Raw genomic sequence first — 22,707 nt, 5'->3', positions numbered from 1 at the left:
TGAATGGCAGGATTTCCCTGGAGCACTCCTCCGACCATCACCCCCTTCCCTATGTGAGCACCTGGGAGGGCTCCACTACGCTGTGCAGCTCTCAAACTGGCAACCCTTACAAAAGCCAGACTCATAGTGTCTTAGTATTAATTAAAACCTAGAATTAATTCACTAAAACCCAAGATTAAGACAACTAATTAGCAGCAAAACTGAGAAGATCCACTCTGGCAGGAGCTGCTGCACAGAATTAAGTATTCCAGCCGCGCGGCCCTTCCCACCGCCGCACGCAGAGGGGCAGCGGCGAGGCCAGCCGCGGGGTCCGTAGGTGGAAGGCACTGGGGAATTGCTTTGTTTTTTTTCTCTCCATTTCATTGATTTCTGACTGTATGGGAGCTGAGATTAGTAAAACCACCTACAGGATTTAGTCTGAAAAAGAATGGAAATCAGGTCTCCAATGCGAATACTAATTACACTAATAACTATTAATTAGCACTGTAATTAATATCATAAATAACGCATTGCCAGCTAATCCAGTACAAATGCACTCCGAGGTCTAATGGAGCACGCCACGATGTCCCGCTTGCCGAAGACGCATTAATCCAGGTAAGGACTCGGGTAGGGCTAACCGCAGCAAGCGACGCGGTGCAGCCGGGGCACCTGGGCTGCCGTGACGGTACCTGGTAGCCCTGGGAGTTGTTCTGCATCCCAAAGAGAGGCACGCCGGGGTCTGCGCACGTTGTGAGGCCGGGGTCTTAAAAGAAAAGAACAGACACAGCGTTTTAAAGGCGCGGTTGTGAAAGACACGTCAGAGCTCTGCTTTCCCTTGCTCTCCATGCAGAAAGCCCATGCTGCACCTCTGCAACGAGACAGCAATATTTTGCTGCAGAAGGAATACATAGCAACAGGGAAAAATACATGGATATTTTTGTTTCTCAGGTCCCTGACTGTTCCCACGCAACCTAACCAGAGGCACTCTATCACTCAGGAGAAAACAGAAGAACATACATCTTGTGTCAGGGATATTTCTCTTCCCTTCCCCATTCTGTATACCAGGAGTAAAGCACGTGCCTCACTGATGCTGTGCCCTTCTCTGTCCCTGGTCGTTCCCCCTGCACCAGCGAGGGCTGCATCGACCTTGCCCTCTCTCGGGCCTAGGCAGCGCGTTCGGCCCTCTGGGCTTTGCTCTGCCGTCACTCGCTCACCCAGGGACCTTGCTATTTTGCGGTGATAGATGGGGGCTGGAAACGTTAACCTATCTCGGATACATAATCTCTCCTTACGCCTCATTCGGTCTCAATCTATCAGAAGATGAACACGCTCAATTCAGTACAAATACCTGTTGCTACTCTTCTAGCATCTATCACTTTCTTTTTTTCCAACGTGTAGATAGTAGCAGAGATTTGACAAAATTAGGACAGAGATGCATTGCATTTACATTAGCATCCCACGCTGAGCAAAGGAAACTAAGTCCCCCACCTGCAAGGCAGCTGCAGCAGCTGAAAAACATCTTCCACTAGACCCGGCCCACTTGACTGTGATCATTACATGGTGCCTGGACAGGCCCTGCCACAAGAACATGGGAACAGCCTGGCTTAGAGCATCAGTGCCATCTGAGCACTAGCTCAAAAGGTCAGAGGAAAGCTGAAAAGATCCTTCTCCACGGAGCTGAGACCAGCTGGAGACCTGGGTGTTGAGTTGCCCAAAGGCAACATATATTGACACACTATTTCAGCAGTGCAGTTCCAAGCCCTTGAGTTTTTCCTCAAGAGTGTGCAAGAGCGAGATGAGGCGATTGCAAAAACCACACATGCTACGTACAACACCCTGCACTGAGCAGAAGCAGCTCACCTGCTCCACAGGATCATAGGACATGCAGCATCATCGAAATAACATGCAGTACCATCTGCAAGGATGCTCAGGTACCCTGGCCAGGAGGAGCGGTAGCTATGTTTGTAGGGAGCTGGAGCACTGCAGTATCTCAGTTAAGCCAGATGGGAGTCTGCTCTGGATTCCCAGCCTTTTTTCTCCTTGATACACTCAACATTGCTATGGGAAGGATCATCTCTCCCCACAGCAAGGCCCTCTCTATACTTTACTTTAAATATTCCAGTTAACATGGTTGTGAAAGACAAGAAATAAATTCTCTAAGGAAAGTCTCTGCAATTCAACACAGAGCGGGAACAGAAGCGACCTGTCACTTCTCGTTGCAGCTACAGGAAAATGGGGCCTGACTTCTGTATCTAACGGCTTGTGTTTTTATTCCTTATGACCTGACAAATCAGCCTCTTCACACTGTGCATTATGCATTTCTTGGTGTTCTCCCCAGGTCCTTGGAGCTGTGGTGAGTCACTAAACAAGGAATACAAAATGCAGCCAATTTGGGGCTGCACCACATGAACTAATTCATTTTCTGTCATTCAGCTCTGCTGCGCTTTTGTCATTTATCACTGATGCAGTTTCCATGGAAGCCCCCAGATAAATCACAGTGTCTAAAATAAATAAATAAAGAGCCCCATCCAATGGATGAGGTGGAAGGTGATGGATTGCGCAGGGTAAAGTGCAGACAGCCCAAGTCTCCTGGCTGTATTTGGGGGGTCTGATGGTGCTGGCTATCTGATGTGCCTCAAAAATGGACGAAAGCTGAATAAATACAACACTGTGGCTTTGCCTGCCCGTGTTGGAAACTGGTGTTTCAGATCAGGGTTTTGTAGATGCACAAGTCTTGTTCCTTCCCGTGATTTGTGTTGGGGAGACAAATTCAAAGTACGTTTCAGCAGCAGCATGAACAACTGTTTGCTGTGTTCAGTCACGCTGCAGTTTCGTACACTGCTCTAGAGCGGGGCGTGCCATGAATTTATGGCAGGATCCTGGATAAGGATCTGTGAAAAACTGATGAAGTGCGAAAGAGAATCCCAACACTAGCCTTTAAGGCCAACGTTCACAAGAGTACAGGGGRGCCCCCAACTCTTTGTATGCGCAAAGCTCATGGTGAAATCAAGAGGAAGATAGAAGACTTTGAAGAGCTGGCCATGAGTATCTTAACATTCGTGTAATTGGCGACGCATTTAAGACGTAGTTAGCAAGCCGGAACGACTGAAAACAGCAGAGAACAGTCCAAAAGCTGTTTCTGCCCTGGATGCCCAGATAATATGGTGATGGTGGTGTTCACGTAGACAGTTAAGACAAACAGCACATAGCCTGTGCAATTTATCACCACAGGAGCCCTAGAGTTCAAGACTGTAGCTAGAGCTTTAAATTGGCCAAGAATGCTGTGACTAATTATGATTACAGACCACCCTGCGATTTCAAAGGGTTTTGGAAGCCCCAGAAAATGGCCACATGAGGAATGTGTGGAAATGTAAGTCTGAATCCCAACATCACAGAAAGGTAAAGCAAACTGTAGGATTTAGTTCTCTGTATACAGCACCTTGATACTTCTAGGAGTTGCTATGCGGCTATTCTGGATATAATTCAAATGCAGCAGCGAACACACAAGCTCCCACATGCACCCTTTAGGTAGATCTTTGTTTTGCTGAGGTTTCTGGGAACAGAACAGCTATATTAAACAGTAACCTGTTAAGGGGAAGAGGTTGTCTTCCTCGGATGGATGATATATTGACCACCATTGACGGCAGGGGCAAGAACAAGGGGGACAGGCGCCGAATCTAAGCAGCAAACCCTAAGAGAAGAAGGGGGGGAGCTTGCCACCTGCTAATGCAGTCATAAAAAACAAAAGCATCATCCTATACGAAAGGAAAATGCTCTTATTTTCACAGAAATGTAAAATGCTAACTTCTGTAAACAGAGGACAGAAAAATGAGTTTGCTAGAAAGGGAAAAGCAAAGTGACAAGTCCAAGCTCTTTGCTTGTAGTTGCAAGACAGAGGTGTCTCCTCTTACCTATGCAGCTGGGCTGGGTCCCACTCCATGTCCCGTCGGACTGACAGAACCGCCGGGCTGATCCCACCAGCACTAGCGGGGCTAGGCAGGAGAACGAGACAGAAGAGCGGTACGTGAAGCCTCTGTCTTCCCTCCTGCCTTGAGCTGGTATCCCAGGATCACCGCAGAAGACAGCTGGAACAGGCAAAGAGAGCAGAGGATCGTAACAGGCCACCTCAAGAGCAAGCAATGTTAATAAGCTAAAGGTGGGTCTGTTAATGGCCCAAACCTGCCTACTCCTTGCCATCAAACTCTGTGAATGCCTAGGAAATTACTAGTGGCAGGTGTTGCTGGCTACTTTCCTTGCAATTCTGTCTTTCTGTCAATTGCTGTTAATTAAACTTCCACTTTCTCCATCTTTTTTTTTTAAACAGTATGCTTAGCTTTAAAACGTACCTCTAATTGCACAATGTCAAATTGCTATGTTCTGTGTCACACAGAAAGCCCACTAATTATATAAGATCTAGGGAAAGGTGTAAGGAACACAGTCAGGTCTTTGTATGATTTAATATGAAAATGGCTATTGTGCAGCTGCCAGCCATTCAGCCAAGAAAAGAAACTCAAATCTGGCTTTATCGTTATGAGATGTTTAACTAAATTTTTGTATTAGCTGTTATATCAAGCATACAGGTTTCCACCCAGCCAAAGCTCTGCCCTCACAAAACATCCATAAAACATCCCTTCTGCTGCAATGACAGAGTGCCCTTCTCCAAACGTTTTTTCTAAGGCCTTTGGTAGTTTCAAGAGCCCTGATTTCAGAAGTCTTCAGTCACTAGGGAGTCACCCAGACAAGGGGCCAGAGCTTTTAAGACATCTGGTGCACAGAGAACATGCACAGTGCTGMGACTCTTTGCAAACCTGACCTCGCTTCTACATAAAAAGAGGTGAAGTGACTGACTTTGCTTTCCAGTACATCTCCAAGGGGCCATTACTGCCTCCTTGTCACAGAGACGGACAAGAAAGGCACCCAGCGATTTGCCTGGTGTCAGAGAGGAGGAAAGCACTCAAGACTTTTAGCCACAGTCACTCCGAGCATCTTCATTTTTTCTACTAGCATGCAAAATTTCCACTGACTTCAGTTAATCCAAGGTTTCCCCAAGGGCTTACGGGTAGGAAACCTGGTAACTGGATATTTAACTTCATGCATGTTGAGTGGTAGTCCCATAATTGCTGGAAAATCTTCCTTAAACTTTGAAGGTAGTTAGGAGGAGAGAGATCCTCCAAAAGGATCTAAGTAGGGCCACACTGCTTTCTGGAAACATGCAGCTCCACTGGCTGAGACAGAGCAAAATCAGGCAACTCAATGAAGTGAGATGAACCTGGATATAATGTTTGAAGTTGAAAACAAACAGGCTCTCCTATAGAAGTCCATCTGCACCCCCTGTGATGGGTAGAGAATCCTACATGTCCACGGAACTGCCAGGTATGTCAGAGATGAAACTAAAATCAGTTACGTGTGGACCAGAGATGGGAGAGAGAAGACCCCAAACAACTGGGTTTTAAGCATATTCCTGTGTCCCGGCTGTATGCAAACATCTACACCGGTGTCTACTCACGAAAGCACTGCGGGATTTCTCCACTCCAAGTCCCGTTGCCTTCGCAGGTGAGGACGGCCGGCAGGGAGAGCTGATATCCTTCCAAACACGCGTAGCTCACGCTGGCACCCCAGCTGAAATCTGAGCCCATGACTTTTCCGTTGGGTATGGCTTGCGGGGATTTACAGATGATAGCTGAGTGAAAAACAAAAGCATATTCAGTTCTCACAACTTCTCAGCATAGTTATTTCCGTTAACAAGGAAATTCATGTAGGATCACAGTTATATTCTGCTCTCAGAGAACATCTCCTAGGACTGGGCTAGCAGAGAGTCTGTGAAAACTTTTCCAGCTGCGTGTGTAGTTGTAAACCCTAGGATTTTACTTTGAAGTTTGGAGTTAACCAAATCCCAAATCGCCAAGTCAGATTTCTGAGTCTGTGTCCATTTCCATCTGAAGTTAAGAACTCAACCTGACTTAGTGTGAAAACTCATCAAGGATTCCCTGAAAGATTCATAGATTTTGGACAACCTGGCTGAGTTTCAGATTAGTAGTCAAATCAACAACTAGTCTGTATTTCATCCACTCTGGGGTGTTTTAATATGACATTTTTGCAGTGCTTTGCTTTCTAGCTCAGGGGAGCACTGAGAAAGACACTAAGCCCATGCAAATTAGCCTGGCCTCCGAACGAGACCTGGCCACGTTCTGTATTATTCCTGCAACATTAGCTCAGTGGTGAGAATGAAAAAGGAGTATAAGAATTGTTCTTTACAGCCTCTGAAGGAACTGGAGTATATTTGGAAGTTTCTATGTGGTCTGCATTTATATCAGCATCCTGACAGGTAAATTTTCCAGATTGCAAAAGGCGAAGTACACAGATTCTGCTACAAGCCTTATCTACACTTGGTGGGTGAGTAAAACACTGGCAGAAAAGATCCAGTCTGTCCTGCAACTCTTCTATTATTTCTCTTTCCTATCTTTGAACTACAGAGGCAATCTCAGAATAAAGAAGTAATGAAAGGAGTTGGAAGAAACATCCTTCAGACTCCTAGATAATGCTGAAAAAGTGTGTGCCTGCAAAACAGTGTGCTTCATTTAAGTCTGATCTGAGTTTTTGTGAAGAGTAAGTCACTTAGTTCTCTGTGCTTCACCTTTCCTTCTCTACCACAGGGATAATAGCAATTTTCTCCCTCCCAGGCATGTTGCGATGATTGATACACCTAAAGTCGGCAAGGTGTTCATGCTATGTTGAAAAAATTGCCTAAGTGCCATAAACACAGGGTGCAGATTGAATGATAGGACTGACAAACTCGCAGGTGGGCTCCAGGCACTATGCAGTAGTTTCTCTTAACAGCCTATTACCCTGTCACAAGTTAGAGAAAGTTTGTGGCCTGTAAAACTTGTATCCTCAGATATTTATAGCAACCAGTCTTACCCTTGCAGGCAGGTTTGGTCCCGTTCCAGGTTCGGTCTTTTGTACAAACTAGAGAGGAGGCCCTGTCCGACTCCATCATATACCCAGGCGTGCACTGGAACACCACCGTTTTATTGTAGGTAAAGTCACTGCCCAGTCTAATGCCGTTGGCTGGCACACCAGGGTCACCACAGTTGATCACTGCCAAAGGAAAATAAATAAGCGTTTCTGGCTGACCATCCCTTGTCTCATACTCATGGAGCTGCAATAACTAGAACACCTGACGGTCCTGAGTGTTTTTCAGAGCAGGATGTAATGCCCTAATTGCAGAACAGGGAGCTTTTAGCACAGAGCGGTTGGAGGGCTGGGCTAGCTGGAGCAGGCTGGGCTGTAGTACACGGAGAAAACTTTTCCTCTGTTCAGGGGAGGGAAGAGGGATGTTAATGGCACGCTAAGACCTTGCAAGAAGTATTAACATACATTAAACATTAAAGAAAACCTGGGTCAAATCTGGGCTACGTCTGGAATAGCTGGGACGCGGCAGCTCCTCCTGCCCGTAGCCTAGTTACCCTCTCTCATGTAAGAGCACGCTTGCCGTCACGCATTGCTGACGGAGGCAGCGGCAGGTCGGAGCCGTAAAAAAATGCAACACATTCACTGAGGGCCTCTGAAGCCAGGCTGGGCCCGTGCACGTCCCAGCTGCCGGCATGCCGACGGGCAGGAACACTCATGTTCAGCAGCCACCCAGGAGAGCACCTCCAGGACGGCTGACATTACTCAGGGAACTGACCAGGGAGAGACCTTCACTCGACCGGAAAAACAAACAAATGCAAAGCAAGAGTTTTCCATCAGGTACTGAGAGAGACTGCAGGCTGCATGCCTTCCACCGACACGAGACAGTTTAGCCGAGTTTCTCAGCGCGGCGCGCTGGCGTGTTCACAGCCGCACCGAGCCTCCGGCCACGCACCGACAAGCCACCCCTGGAGCCTGGCGGCACCGCTCAGCTCAGCTTCCAGGAGCCCGTCCCCGCGCTCACCTGTGCACTCTGGAGTGCTCCCGGTCCACGTCCCGTTCACGGTGCAGTGCCTGCTCAGCACCCCTGTGGAGTAATAGCCTTCCCGGCACTGATAGATGATGGAACTGGAGAAAACCAAGCCGTCGTTAAATRTAACTCTTGCATTGCTGGGGGTTCCTGGGTTTCCACAGGATATAACTAGAAAGCAAAATGGCAACGTTAATTAAAAATAAGGTTTTTGTCCGACAGTTGACTATTCTCAATAGAAGTAAGCTTAGCTGCAAACCCGCTCCATCAAATCAGACAGGACAGGCTATTTTGGTGGAAAATTTGCTATGCCAAAGGTCCTGGCTGAAGGAAGAACCAGTTTTATGTCCACCTGCTGCAGATCCACTTGCACACTTCAGCTGGGAAGCTGCAGCAACCCGATCAGTAACTTGGGCATTAACAGAGGGAAGTTGGCAGGGCCACAAGACACCTTATTTGATCCTGAAGATGCTCAGGTTCAGACAGGGACATCTGAGCTAGCAATGCAGACCTTACTCCAGCTCTCAGTTTCAGGTCTGTTCCTGCATCTTGCTAAAGCAGGAGGTGCCAGGCCTGGCATCCCTCCATCTTCGAGGCGTTCAAGGCAGCCGGACCCGCGTGCACCAGCTTCACCTCTGGTCCGTGCAGGAAGCCAACAACTTTGCAGACTTCAGAGGAAGGAGAGCAGCAAGGGAGCCTGCTCCCCTGCCACAACAGCACTGCTCRCTGCCCAGCGCCATCCGGCTACGCCTCCGGAGGAGGGAGAGCACTGGGGGAATGCAATTACAGGTTTGTCAGTGCCCAAGCTTTATGTCTATACTACGTCAGCACCACGGCAGCAAAAGGGCATCAGACTGAATGGTGGTGCGTGAAGCCCTGTCACGAAAAAATGAGCACCTGCAATAATTGCATCCAGCCCTCGTTTACTCTGAAATTACAGGACATGAAAGAAAATCGCATGAATCGAGGAAAGGCTGACACCGCATGCTCCCAYGACAAGGAAATTCCTTGCTCCCACCCCTCCCCAGCAATGTGCTACTGTCCCTGCAAGAGCATCACTTTGCGCATACACTGGTGTCCCACGCTTGCTCTGGGACCGTTGTCCTCCCCAACACACACGCACAATACAACACTGCCTGCAACTTTAAGTCACAGCAGGAAAGCAGTGTGCCCAGGCCACCAATGCAGGGAGAGAAGTCTTCCTCTTCCTCGCTGCGTGGCTTGCTGACAGCCTGCTAACATACGAGCCTGTTGGAGGCATATCTGTTTGACAGGAAGAAACTAATAACCATTCTGGACTGCGCGCACAGAAACTCTGCATGGCACTAAAATCATCCGAGGTGAGCTCTCGAGTTACAGATTTCTCATGCAGTCAACGTCTCTGTGATACAAGGTGTCATTTCCAAGAGGTGCTGCGATAAAAATCAGATTCTATCAACTCAGAAAAAGCTCTAAATTACTATTTTGCTGCCCTGTTCATACATCAGCTATTCTCTCCTGTCCAAACTCCTCCACCTATGCGTCTGGCCAAACACACACAGATGACCCAAAAACACTGCTTCTGTGAACATGAGGAGGCTCATGAAAATGGTTTAATTGCAGTGTACTTCAGCTGCAATCTGTATGGTCTAGATATAAATAAGCTGCAAACCTAAGGATGAAAGATTTAAACTTCAAAAGTCATAATTTAAATATAATTAGAATCCAATCAAGCAAGTGAGCAGTAACTGGGTAAATAATTCCCCTTGTCTTCAGTAGGAGATGTAAACTGAATGAAATCCCCAAAGAAAACTGGTTTTGGCACTTGTTTTTGAACAGAAAATAAATCAAAAAGACCCTGGAAGTCCCATAACTGCATCCGCTCAAAACTCCTTAAGAATCCCAAACCCAACAACCTTTAAATTGAATTCAAAATCCAAGAAAATAACCTGAAAATCAACTGCATCAGATGGGGATTCTCGGAGCTGCCGCACCTTTACCCACGAAATATTTCGGGAGACGAGGCTCAGCTGAAAYGACTGATACGACAAAACAGGTTTGACTCAGCTGCAGCCAGGACTGCCAAAGGCAGCAAGAGCCCGTCCCGGGCGCTCAGCTCGCTGCCGAGCCGGGGTCAGCCACGCCGCGGGAGACCTGACGCCCCGGCATCCGGACCCTCCGTATCTTTGCCCTGATCCGCACACGTCCCCCCACGCCGGAGACCCCAGAGCCCCGGCTCCCAGCGCGCCGCTCCGGCCACGCGGCTCATTCGCACCGCGCGAGCGCAAACCCGCGAGCTCGCTGCCGCTGTTAAAAACATTTTAAACATTCCCGGCACTTGCAGGTTGTCAGAGAACTCCCCACCTTGGGGGTTTGGGGGTTTTTGGTTTCTTTATCAAGAGTACATTTTGTGCTTACAGGATTTTTAGGAAGCCCTTTTGGAGCAACCACCACGGACRGGATTGTGCAAGGTAATCGCTCTCTGCTGAAGATAAGGAGAGAGCCCTGCGCCACGGGGCACATCAGATGGAGAATCACAATGAGCAAAAGCAACTGCGTTTTGCTGAGGGTTTTAAGAAGCGTTTTGAGCTGGCAGCGAGATTTGTCTGTGGACTTGCTGGCCCTCGGCCCGGAGAGAGGGAAACAGAGAAGCAGAGCCTTAGAGAGCACCCGGCCGGGGGACGCAGCCAGCGGTATAAGAGACCCCAAATTTTGCCATTGCCAAAGATTATAAACTCTTTCCTGTAGCTGGAAAAAAGAACGGGGATCAGTGCCAGGATACCCCCAGCCCCACCACGCACACACATAACCTCAAAAACGTACCCACAGAACAAGATTTTCCAGGCAGCTTCAGGCCAAGAAGTGGGATGAGGAGAACTCAATGTGTCAGGCTCCGCGTTCCTCTGAAAATCTAACGGGAAATGGCACAGCGGGAACCAAACACTTGAAAATGTGTTCCTGAACCCTCYGAAAAACTCAGCTACTTGCCCTAATCCGAGAGCTGCGAGCTCCTTTCAACACTTCATCACTTCCTCCAGTCTGCTGCGAAGTCAAGGGCATCCTGCCTCGCTTCCCTCTGTCGCTCGCTAACTCTTACGTTTGCAGTTATCAGACATGAACAGCTACCAAGTGGTGTGATTAAAGCAAGGTGCGTGGCCGCAGCGAGTGTGACGGTGGGCTGCACCTGCTGTCATCGTCACACRCTCCCCAGCGCTTCCTTGGAGAGCGAGCGAGCCAGCCTGACTTCCGAGGGTGCTTGCCCTGTGCGTGCACGCAGGGGCAGCCTGCAAGAGCAGCCAGCAGCAAGTTTTGCGTCTGCTTTGGCTTCTGCTTGCAGCCTGAGCTGTTTGCCGGGCGCTGCTGGGGGAGCTGGGAAGCTTCTCCTATACGCTACGAAGTGGCCTCTGCTATCGAGAACACAGCAAAGCACGGAAGTGCTCCAGAGCTCTGCAATAATTCGTTTGATTCCAATCCATGCACCCTTTTCCCGAAAAGCTTGTTACAACTCCCCCTCGCTTTCTCTACGCATTTTGCAGTGAGAAGTCCCTGGAGGAAGGAACATCTCTGGGTCCTGCTCAGGCGCGCGTTCAAAGCGGGCGATGCTCAGGGCATGCTCAGACACGGACACCAAACACACCGCGCCACGTTACCGCCCGCAGCAGAGGCGGTTGCAGGGACTCTGCCGCGCTCGGCACTGGAGCGGACTGAGGGCGCTCGCACGGCCTGTGGCCACGTCCTCAGCTGAAACCGCGGCCAGGAAAAGCCGGGGGCTGATAGCTGCTATCGCAGAGCACAAGCGTACGTCTGCCGATGCTCGAGGCGGCACGTGAATAAAGCGTCCTTCGCCTGTCCCCATCCCCTGACCTAATCTTTACAGCAGATGATCCTTCTTTTCGGCTTTGCTGCCACCCGACCGACCGGCCGAAACACTCTCCTAATGATGTCTGACACGTCAGGCAAAATCCACGGCTGCACTGAGACGCAGCCGAGAGCCTTTGGAGTCTCAAAGCCTTTGCTTCAGGGCTGATGATTTTCATGCTGTTTAATTTAACCTGTAACCCCCAAGCCACCTAACCACACAGAGAGAAAGACAAGAGCAGCTTAAACCCAAACGCCAGCCCTGCCACCTCCCTGGTCAAATCAGGACGGGAGACAAAACTCGGCTCCTTCTCCCAGTGTATCACTTAAAATAAACACATTTCTGCCTATGGAAACTGGCAAAGAGCAGCCAGGGTCCCATCTCATTTTGGACGCGGTTATAATTCATCTAGTGAAACAATAAACATTACGAAATCAAATGTTCTGTTCAGTGTCCGAGAGGAGGAGGGACCAGGCAGCAGACATACGGCTGCTCCGCTCCAGGGGAGCACGGAGCGGGGCTTCTGCAGGGAGCAGGAAGCACACTAACAGCTTCTGGAAGTTCATGCACTTTTAAAACTTGCTGGAAATTAAAGCTAAACGAAGCCTGAAATCTGTGACTTTTAGCAACCTGGGACAACAAAACCAGAGCTAYGCAAAACAGACTGAAGTGGGAGTCCCAGGAGGAGACCCTGGAATTAATTTAATTTCAACCCATTTGTACACTCTGAAAAAAAAATCAATTATGATTTCCTCCTGCCTCCCTATTCCTTTGGTTTTCATGAAAATATTTCAATGGGTAAAAAGGTACCAGGATTAAGACCTGAGGTGCATAAAGCTCTTTTTTTTTTCTTTTTCTTTTTTAAACCTAGCCCAGTGCTCAGCTCTGCCACGTACATCCTTTCCRTGGATTAGCGCATTGGTCTTGATGCAAGAAGACACTGACAGTTGAACATCCGCCCCTTGACTTTCAAGTCAAGCACAGGCTTCGTTGTTGAACCTATTACAGCAGCTCCCTCTCTCTGAAATGGGTTTACAGCACCTACTTCCCTTCTATTTATACGCAGGGTTTGCATGGCGTCTCTGCACATTTGTACACTTACACTCTTGCGTGCTGTCGACCCTCATCTACTGCGGACTGAGACCCTCCATGCTTGTTTTGCAGCTAATCTGGAGGGAGCAGTTTGCATTGAATTCCCGGGGCAGGCTGGTGCTGGGCACCTACACAGCCCTGCCAGGCTTGATGCTGCCCGGTGGCCGAGCGCCCTGCACGAGCGGCGCGAGCCGGAGAACACGCGGATCGCTCCGAGCCACACACCATGCTTTGCAGAGCTTCTGTCACCAGGTGTTAACAAGGCAGAGATGAAAAGGGGTCCTGCTAACCCATCTCCTTCACCATTCCTACTCTGCTTCCCTAAACCTTTCCGACAGGTGACATCCTGTTCCAGCAGATATTGGGTTTTTTCCTCCCTCAGATTGAGGCATATTCACAGAGGCAGCGGATGGACTCGGCCCGTGAGTTACGCCCAGGCTGGAGGGACGGCGGCAGGCAGACGGGCTGCCCGGCTCGCAGCAAGCCTCAAGMAGCTTGCAGGCGCTGCAGGTCTGCACGAGGAGCACGCGGGGGCTGCAGGACGGGGAGGACAAGCAGGGCACGGGCCGGAGGCGGCGGCAGGAGCCCGGTGTGGCCACAGCACCCAGCACGGGAGCCCGGAGCGGCTGCGGACGCCGCAGCGCAGGACCGCAATGTGCCGGCTGCCCTGCTCCGGCTGGCGCGCGGGACCTGCCCGGGCAACCAGCCCTCATTTTCATTTGCCCTGAATTCACTCCCTAAATTAATCCCTCCCCTCCTCCCGCTATAAATACCTGTTCCAGAAAGTTGAATATGACTGCACTCGAAGCGCAGGCATAAGAACGCCTTGTAGGGTTTGCGAGTTGCCATGAATACAAATGACAGAGATGCAGCACACTGCTCATCACTGCAAATTATCTTCCTATATTGGCCAGTCAGCACTTAACATTAAATGACTACATTATAGGCATAATGTTGTTATTCATAAAGTACGAAGAAAAAAATTCTGCCGGGGATCTGTATTTTGGTACCTCTGGAATCTGATGGGTTATTTATCCTAGGATTAATGAACAGAACCTTCCTACCAAAAGAAAAACAGAGAATGAAAAACACTAAGACTTGAGTGTATTAATAACACGATTCGGTGTCTTTTCAATCAAGAGATCCATCAATTTGGAATAAATTTCCAATTCATTTACAAACTCTCTCTGAGCTTTTGGCTTTCAAATCAGCTGGAGAGAGGCACTTGCCCAGGTCTCCTTGYGTTTGGTTTCCTGTCTCGTTCTGGGCTTTTGTTCCCTCCCCAATTGATTTTTAAATACTTTAATAAACCAGTAGCAGTGAGCAGTGCAGCTCAGAAAATCTGGYGGGGGGTTTATTAGGTTGGATTACAGGGTCTTACTTGATTCCTTCAAACAGAAAAATAAGGGTCTTTGTTTTTTTTGTTGTTGGTTCTTAATATAAAAATATGCTTTTTGGATTTTAATTTGCATTTTGCATTTCTGCTTAATGTAAATGACTGTTGTGTGCGTCAGTTCCAGCTTTAATGCAGGTTTGAGGCTGTGGAAATTTCTCATTCTGGTGCATCACCTCTACAAAGCAACAATTAATTAGTCAATGGTAGCGGACCTAGCGATCTGAAGCCAAAAGGGGCCGTTTCTGATCATCTAGCTGGACATGTGGTGCAGGCAAGAGATATCCCCCTCCACAACTCCTGCCGTGAGTCTGTGCAGGACAATACTCTGGGGACAAGTGGAAGCGAGGACCGGTGGCTCTTCCTGCTCTATGGTTCTGTCCAGATATTGGCATGAACCTGAATGACTTGAGACCCTTTACACCGTCCAGGTACACCTTGCGTGGCAGAGCAGAGCTGGGCACAGAAGGTGGTGAGGCTTGTCCCTTAGCACTGAAAAACCCTCCAGTGAAATGTGACCTGCAGATGTTTGGAAAGTGGAGAATTGGGGCTCCCTGACCCGCATGGCTGACTTGGAGGAAACGCTGGAACAAGAGTGCATCTCTTGCAGCACCAGACTGGCCCTGGCAACTAAAGCAGAGGGGATGGGCTGGCTGCRAGCCCTCCCTGCTCGCATCCCTGTATTCTGGGGATGTCCACGGCAGCCTTGGCAGGACTCAGGAGAGGATGCAGGGTTGGAAAAGTACCTTCGCATTCTGGCTGTGTGCCGCTCCAGGAGCCGTTGGCTTGGCAGATCCTCTCGGATGAACCTCTGAGCGTGTAACCTGGCTCACAGCTGAACCGGACCATGCCGTCTACATCAAACTCATCTCCCAGCCCAATGCCGTGAGAAGGGATGCCCGGGTCCCCACATACGCCTTGGCTGCCTCCTGTTAAGAAGAGAGCAGAATACCATCGCAGTGAGCGACCCTTGGGGCTCGGCCAGTCTTCCCTCTGAACCACACACATTGAGAGGACCAGCACAGAGACATGGATCCCATGATCAACGTAACTCTCCATCTGGCTTTCAGCAGAGAGGGGAAATTCCACATGAAACACCTCCTGACTATGGARGCATGCTGTTTGTAAACCAACTGCAAAATATGGCCATAACTTCTGAGTCTCAAGATGGAGACTCTACCAGCCTTCTGTGGCAGCTGCTCTGGCAGCGAGCAGTTTGGTTGCCAGCATCAGTCATGTGGATGGTTTCCCTCCAAGCAGAAATTACGACATCCTCCCAACCACCTCAGCAAGCCCTTTTGCTTTTGCAGAGCAAGAAACTGTTGGCTTTGGAGCACAGAAGCAATAGGAATCCAGCTGAGAAACATGCGCTTGTACAAGTTGTGAGCACCCCAGGCTGCTGGCTGTAAGTTCGGGGGACACAAGGAACAGAGCAGCTGTAAAGGATGCCTCGCAGGGGTTTCCTGGAGCAGGTTGAAGAAATGCCCACCTCAGTACAGCCTGACTCAGGCTCACACAGTGTAAGCTTGTTCTTGGCATTTTCTGCTAATGATCTGTGTGAACACATCCACCCCCAAGCCAGGAAAGACTATTTCACTCCTGCAGCTAGCAATGAAGCCCCCAGCTTCTGGGCCTTCTGTGCTTTCCTGCCAGAACAGCCTTTGCAGTGTTATGCGTAATATAAAATATAATGAACATATTCATCATCTAGGGAAAGATTTGTTTTTAAAGAGTGGGAGAATGCTCCAGGCTCAGCTTTTTCTTTCACATGATGACTTATTCCAAAGTCTTTTGTTTCATCTTGCTAAAGCCGCTGTCATACCGTAGGGATCTTCCACACATAACAGAAAACCTTTGGCAGGAGATGATCTCAAGATGCGTTCTACCTCAGCCTCCACTCTGGGTTACAAAAAAGGCTTTGAGAAACTTCCCCCAYGCAAGAGCCAGAGCAGACAACATGGACCTTTGCTGCTTCCCAGTCCAGGCCCCAGCAAAGGCATGTASTAGAGGAGGCAATGGGGAATCAGGCTCTTGGCTAGATTTTTGTGTTCTTGCTACAGGTAAAGCAAAGGAACACGACTAAAGGCTTCATTCTTCACTGCTTCTGAARCAGCATCACCTGAGTTTGGTGTAAAATAGGAGCCCTTCCCCAACCCTTGGCTGGAAATCATGGCTCTGAGCACTCATTCGGCCCCAAATCCGAGAGGGACTGTCAAATGCAACCAGCACTGGTCTAAAGCTGCCCCCAGGAAGTCAGTCAGAAAAATCCCACATAATACATGTCAGTTGGAACTTGTCAGACTAACACTGAATGCTTCCAAAAATCCACCCAGAAAGATGGCACGAGAGACAGTGAAAACCACACAGCCAAAGAGCATGAATTAGAGCAGAAAACCTTTCCAAGCRACTACAGATCAAGAACTCTGCTCCAAATGTGAGGATTACTCCACCTGATTTCTTTTTCCCTTTTAAAGCAGAGGTTAAACTTGGTCAAGTGCAGCTGCTAAATCTAACTGGCATAATTAAAAATTAACACTTGTCCCAACTGTTTTGCTCCAGCTACTTCCTTATTTCATCTGCATCTGTGCTCTCYCAGGAACAAAGTTAACAGGATGGCATGGGGAGGGCTTTGCACAAAATCCTGCCAGTTATTCAGCATCTTTGCTTCCACTGCAGGCCATCAGCCGAGATCCCAGCACCCTGACTTCAGGAAGGCCTGGCAAGCACACCACATCRTATCCCCACGCCCCCAACCCAAGTCTATTTTTGCCGATCAGGACATTTTCAGTGGAAGACCCTTTCTTACTTTAGCATGTAAGTGGGGACTACATTCTTTTGCCAAACTGCTCTCAGTGGAGGTGTGGATGACATGGAAACCCGTTTTACCAGCTTCCACCTGCCTCGTGCAGGTCTGGGATGGCAGGGGTGCTGTAACAGCAGATGTCGGGCCCTAGGAAGGGGCCACGCATGCTTCCTTTACTGGAATACATTAGAAAGAGGGTCAGATGCTGCAGTTAGGATGCAAGTTCCTGCTTCAGCTTAAGACACTTTTGCCTGAAYAGTTTCTGCAAGGAGAGAACTGTAAACCAGCAGGCTGCAGTATCCCTCCTGCCACAAACATCTGCTGCAGTGATTCATTCCTCTTCTTGCAAGGCAAATGGTTTACTCTCTGACAGTGCTAATCATCCAAGATGCAGGAGACCGGACAGCTRAGATACTGCGATTTTTGGAGTCTTCCATGATCGCAACTCACCCTCTGTAGCCTGTACATTTCTCCAGCTCAGCTAAAGCCCATCAGGCTGCCCCCTTGCAGGACAAAAAGGGGTAGCGGAGGACCCGACCGGCACCACTCTCCTTCCCCTGGTCGCCCAGGCCCAGCTCACCCGAGCAGTGCGGGAGGGAGCCGCTCCAGCGCCCGTCRAGCTGGCACATGCGAGTGGAGTTGCCGATCAGAGTCCGCTTCCCGAGGCAGCTGTACCGGACCACGGAGCCCACGGTGTACTTGTCGCCCGAGATCTGGGCGTGGGGCGGTGAGCCGGGGTGGCCGCAGGACACCACTGCGAAGAGACAAGAGCAAGGGCTTCGGGCACGATAGGGCAGGGACGGCAGCAAAGCACCGCGCGTTTGAGGTTGCTAACTGGAGCGTGCCCCGGCATCGCGGTCACACCGGCCGCGGGACCCCCCCGGCTCTGGTGCGGCACAGCACACCTCGCCTCGCTCTCCTCCCTGGGGAGGTGAGCTGGTCCTGTAGGGACTGCCATGGGTTTAGGCTGGGTTTGYGCATAAATGGGGAGCCCTGACACGGACAGGCATTAGGCAGTTCCTTGGAAAACTCGCCCCGTAATCGATGACACCTCCCAGCTCAGGAAATTCATCTGGCAGTTTGTGAGCGCTGCTCAACCTACCATCRCTACTAAAAACACATGGCTAACAATAATTCATTGGTTTATTTTAGCTTAGCAATCAGAGTGGAGACAGCAAGGCTGTCGACAAATACACTGACAGCTCTAGGGGCTATGAGGTCTGGATGAGGATTCGCAGTGCAAAGACCATGTACCATGCAGTTTTGGAGGAAAGTGCCCATAATAGATATGTTCTCTCCCTCTGCTAGATYCTAAAAATACAAATCCTGACATTAGGTGGCACGCATGATGTATGTTGCAATAAAAAGGAGAGCACGCGTATGTTTGGGCATGTGGGCGTTGAAATACACTGGTACAGAGCTGTGACTAAAACCAAGGATGCTTTCAAAAGAAACAGGTTTGATAGCTACTACTTAAAYGCACGCTGTAACTAACAATTTAATAACTGATACTCCAGCAGACACAGCTAAGCTTAAAACCTGTGCCAGTGCTGAGGTTTTAAAGAATTTATGTACACCATGTGAAGACTATTTCTTCTGATGTGCTAGATTCTGCTCCTGTGTACTTTATTTATTTGAATCACTCCCTYCACCCTCAAGGATATCAATTCTTTTTTACTCCCTCCTCAAAAACACTCATTAGACAACATTTTCAAACCAAGATTGCCCAGCATTAAGCTTCCTGGCTTATACTTTAGAAAGTGCCTTGTGATTTTAAGTACCCAGCTATAAGCACTTTAAAGGGACGTGGGTTTTGGAAAGCACTGGGCACATCCTAGGTTCAGCACACRGAAAACAAAGACATGTAAAATTCTCTTAAATTTTTTGAGATAGAAAGTCCTTGAATCTACATATRACCAGCAGGAGTAYTGTGTGCCTTTCTAGGCACAGGTTTTCTACAGCATTTCAATCTCTGGTCTAATAAATAGGAAGATGTAAGCCCCTAAAATGTAAACTACTTTAGGCYTTTAACTTGGATGTTACTGGAAATGTGCCTTTCTACAGCAAACGCAAGTTTCTAACTTTGCTCCTGTATCTCGGCTGCACTATTGGAAATCTGATAGTTGTTTAATAAAATATGCATCTGTCCAGGACTCCACTTCTGCATTTCTAAAGCTCAATCTTCGAGTTTGATGGGCTGGGATCACAGATCCTGCACCTGGGCAGAAGTGCACATCTGCACCCAGAAGCAGAACAGACACTTCAGGGCACATAACACGCAGCGGTACAGCTACGCCATTGCCAGGCTGAAAAGAAAAAAAAAGAGCTTCTATATTTGGGCAGTGTGGGTGTATATGTGTAAATCACAGCATGTCACRGAGTCTACGAACAAGGACAGTCATTTTGAGGAGTTCCCAGCAGCGGGGCACATCACCTCCAAACCAGACACCCAGCYGCTTCCTTAAGCCAAGGCACTGCCCAGCCCTCCCAGTGCTCTCCGCTGAGCGCTTAATTACACATCTCTGCAAACYCCAATGGCAGAAAGCACCAGGATGCTTTAAGGAAGGGGAAAAATATAGAGYGAGAATCAAGAGGCAAATCCTCTTTTAACATCTGCTAATGGCTGTGTTCACTTCAGCACTGCACTGCCGTTTCCCTCCTCCAAGCCCCGTGGGCGAGCGGCAGCCCAGCGACGTCCCAGTGGGGCTAAACGCGCCCTGGCCTCGGCTGCCCTYCGAGGAAGGCTGGTGCCGCAGAAGCAGTGCTTCCCTTCTCTACCTGCAACGCTTTCCGGAGCCAAATGGAATCAGGAAAACTCTGAGGTGGCTGCTTTTCCCTGCAGAGCAAAACGATCCCTGTCTAATATGACTTCTCTCCTCAGACCACATATTTTCCCTCTGTGGGCAGGATCCAGAGGCCAGGGAAGCAGAGAGAAAGATTCCCATCGACTACAAAGGGCTTGGGATCCAGAGTTTTAACACGATCGTTCAGCTAAATGAACGACAGAACTACATGGGATGAAAACCTGCGGTGGATTAGYGGAGCAGGGCTTTTTACCAACACCCTGACCAAACGGGTATTATTCTAAAGAACTTACAAAGACACTGCGGGAGGGCACGGTCCCAGGTGCCATCCCCCTGACAGGTAAGGACATGGGTACCCAACAAGTAATATCCATGGCTGCACTGATACGAGACAGTTGTTCCAAAGCTGAATCTGTGAGGACCACTTGGCTGCACTTGACGGACGCTGTTTTCCAGGTGCCCAGGGTCAGTACAGTTTACAACTGCAAACAAACGACAAAAAAAATACAAAACAAAGGGTGTAACAAAGAACAAAGGATTCTGCAAAAAATGAGCAGGAAAAGGGGAAAAAATTGCAAGTCACATGTTCCACAGTTTGCTTTTTTAATCTTTTTTTAAAGGTTCTTTAAGGCAGAAATAGAAAAAAATATATTAAAAGAAAAAAAGAGAGAGCAGAGGCAATCCTGCAGGCTCTCATTCCGCCACGCGAGGCTCAGCAGCAGAGCCCTGCTCTCTGGCCCGGCTGCAGGACTGGGCCTTACATTAGCAAGTTGAGGAGAGCCGATTTCCTGACAGACACAGCAACAGTATCGACAGAGATACTGGATCACGGGAATACAGAGGAAGGGTGTGCACGGAGTGGAGGGAATCCGATAAGTGAATTTGAGCGCTAATACCAGGGGAAGCAGGGCAGCCTAGGAGGAGGACGGGCTCTGCGGCTAGGACCATGACGTTTGCCGTGAGTAAACTGCTCTGRGGTTACCAGAATGACCCCTGCTAAGGGTCTGGCCTGATATTTTCTTTTGTCCTCCCACCTACAACAAACAATTCAGCGTCTTGGAAGATGTAGGGCTGGGCAGGGCTAACAGCTTTGGGGGAAACCATCTGCCTCCTGGAGCGAGTGGGGCAGGRTGACAAGGGGATAACAGATTTATTACTTGAGATTTAAATAGGCCCTCAGAGTTCAAACATCACTTGTATGTTCCTGATGAACTGCAAGATTGGTTTTATGTAAATTTATGAGTGTCAGGCTGCTTTTCAGGAACCCAGAGTAACTGATGAGGAAGGCACAGAGATAAACAAAGTCTTATTTGTCTAGATTAAATGGTGCAGTGTTTCCCTATTTGTTCAGCAGCAAAATCCAGCATCAGGCTTGCTCTGTGCTCCCCTTGACACTTGTATTTCCCTCCTCTCCCTCCCCAGCCATAACCAGCTCCCACTGATGGAGCAGGAAAATCACACGCAGTGATCTGCAAGCGCTCTTTCCAGGGCCAAATCCCTGCTTGCGACATTCAGCAAATACTCTGAAGTCAGCTTGCCATGGGACACTGAACCCACCTCATACCCACGGAGGGGCTGGCTCACTGCCCCACATCTGAGCCGGCATGGGGCTGAGCTCTGCTATCTGTCCCGGCAGCAACACTCACCAACCACTGTGTCATCCTGAACGCGATGCATCAGGATGCTTTCCTGTACGTCAGCCCTAGCGAGCGACACAGCCGAGGGGGGTTTCTGGTCCTCAGGCCCTCCTCAGCCCGAGGCGCCCAGGATTTCCAGGCCGCAGCAGTGGCAGAGGGGTCGAGGCAGACAACTCACCGCRGCAGGCGGGCAGCGAGCTGCTCCACTGTCCGTTGGCCAAGCACTGGGACTGGGAGGCTCCTTCCAGGCGGTACCCCGTGTTGCATACAAACTTGGCCACGTCGTTCAGATTGAACTGACTCCCTTGGGTCAAGCCATTGGCAGGATTGCCGGGGTGGCCGCAAGTGATGGCTACAATTAGAAATTGGAGATGTTACCTCTTTGCCTGGAAGAAAGTGGGTTGTCAGGCTGGAAAATGTTTCCAAGGAAGGAGAACATCAAGAAACCCACAACAACCCTGAGACCCACATCGACTTCAAAGATCTGTGACCAGATCTGTTGAAATACTGAACCAAGCTGAGGACACGGTATCTGTGTTCAGTTTACAAGCATCAGAAGTTCTCTGGATCATTTTCTAAGCAGCTGAGTGCCAGCTTCCTACCGACTTGTACTGTAAATCCCCAGAGCACCTCTTCAAAAACCCCAGCTATTGCTATTAATCTATTGCCTTGCATTACCCTGGGCATCACATACAAAGCCATGAAACCTGATGTTGTTCTCCCCCTCCCTGGTTTAAGTCAGATGTATGCTCACTGCAGTACAAAGCTACACCTGGAGAGAAAGTTAAAAGAGAAAAAAATATGAGAAAAATTGGGTTTCCAATATATGGTCTAAGATGCTTAAACCTTTCTGCTTTAAGGTTGAAGAACTTCAGGGGGAAAACCTTTATTCTTAACACTCTGTAACAAGGATTTTTGTATAGTTCTTTTTCCTGTGGCTGATGTTACCTCATGCCAGAGCAGAGGTAAGGGGCTACCGGGCCGGGTTTGAGCTGCTCTGACAATTCCCCGGGGCAGCTGCAGGCAGGGAAGCTGCAAGGGCGAAGGACGGAGCAGCAGGAAGCACAGGGAGCMCCGAGATCAAAAGCGCATTTGCCTGGGTCCCCTCTTGGCACCTTAGCAGAGGTGAGTCTGGAAAGGTGGATAAAACCCTTGCGAGACTTCTGCTACGAGTAAAGTCTGGAGACTTTGCTTTAGAGCACAGCATGTTCCCCTGTGCAAA

At 49.2% G+C, this 22,707-nt stretch overlaps 1 protein-coding gene across 1 annotated transcript in view; it reads right to left on the bottom strand.

Annotated features, from left to right (window-relative positions):
• The window catches only part of CSMD2 (CUB and Sushi multiple domains 2), a 331,313-nt gene that overhangs the window by 9,783 nt on the left and 298,823 nt on the right, over positions 1 to 22,707 (bottom strand). Inside the window, exons 54-62 of the mRNA XM_026086083.1 lie at positions 21,664 to 21,837; positions 20,142 to 20,330; positions 17,625 to 17,798; positions 14,988 to 15,170; positions 7,913 to 8,089; positions 6,898 to 7,077; positions 5,486 to 5,659; positions 3,891 to 4,064; positions 669 to 742 (exon numbers count right to left, since the gene is read on the bottom strand). Coding sequence (XP_025941868.1) covers positions 669 to 742; positions 3,891 to 4,064; positions 5,486 to 5,659; positions 6,898 to 7,077; positions 7,913 to 8,089; positions 14,988 to 15,170; positions 17,625 to 17,798; positions 20,142 to 20,330; positions 21,664 to 21,837 — 1,499 coding nt within the window. The remainder of the gene's footprint in view (positions 1 to 668; positions 743 to 3,890; positions 4,065 to 5,485; positions 5,660 to 6,897; positions 7,078 to 7,912; positions 8,090 to 14,987; positions 15,171 to 17,624; positions 17,799 to 20,141; positions 20,331 to 21,663; positions 21,838 to 22,707) is intronic.

The sequence above is a fragment of the Apteryx rowi genome, unplaced genomic scaffold (assembly GCF_003343035.1).
Source record: "Apteryx rowi isolate R43461 unplaced genomic scaffold, aptRow1 scaffold_68, whole genome shotgun sequence".
NCBI classification, from domain to species: Eukaryota; Metazoa; Chordata; class Aves; order Apterygiformes; family Apterygidae; genus Apteryx; species Apteryx rowi.
This window is presented reverse-complemented; position numbering and strand designations above follow the sequence as displayed.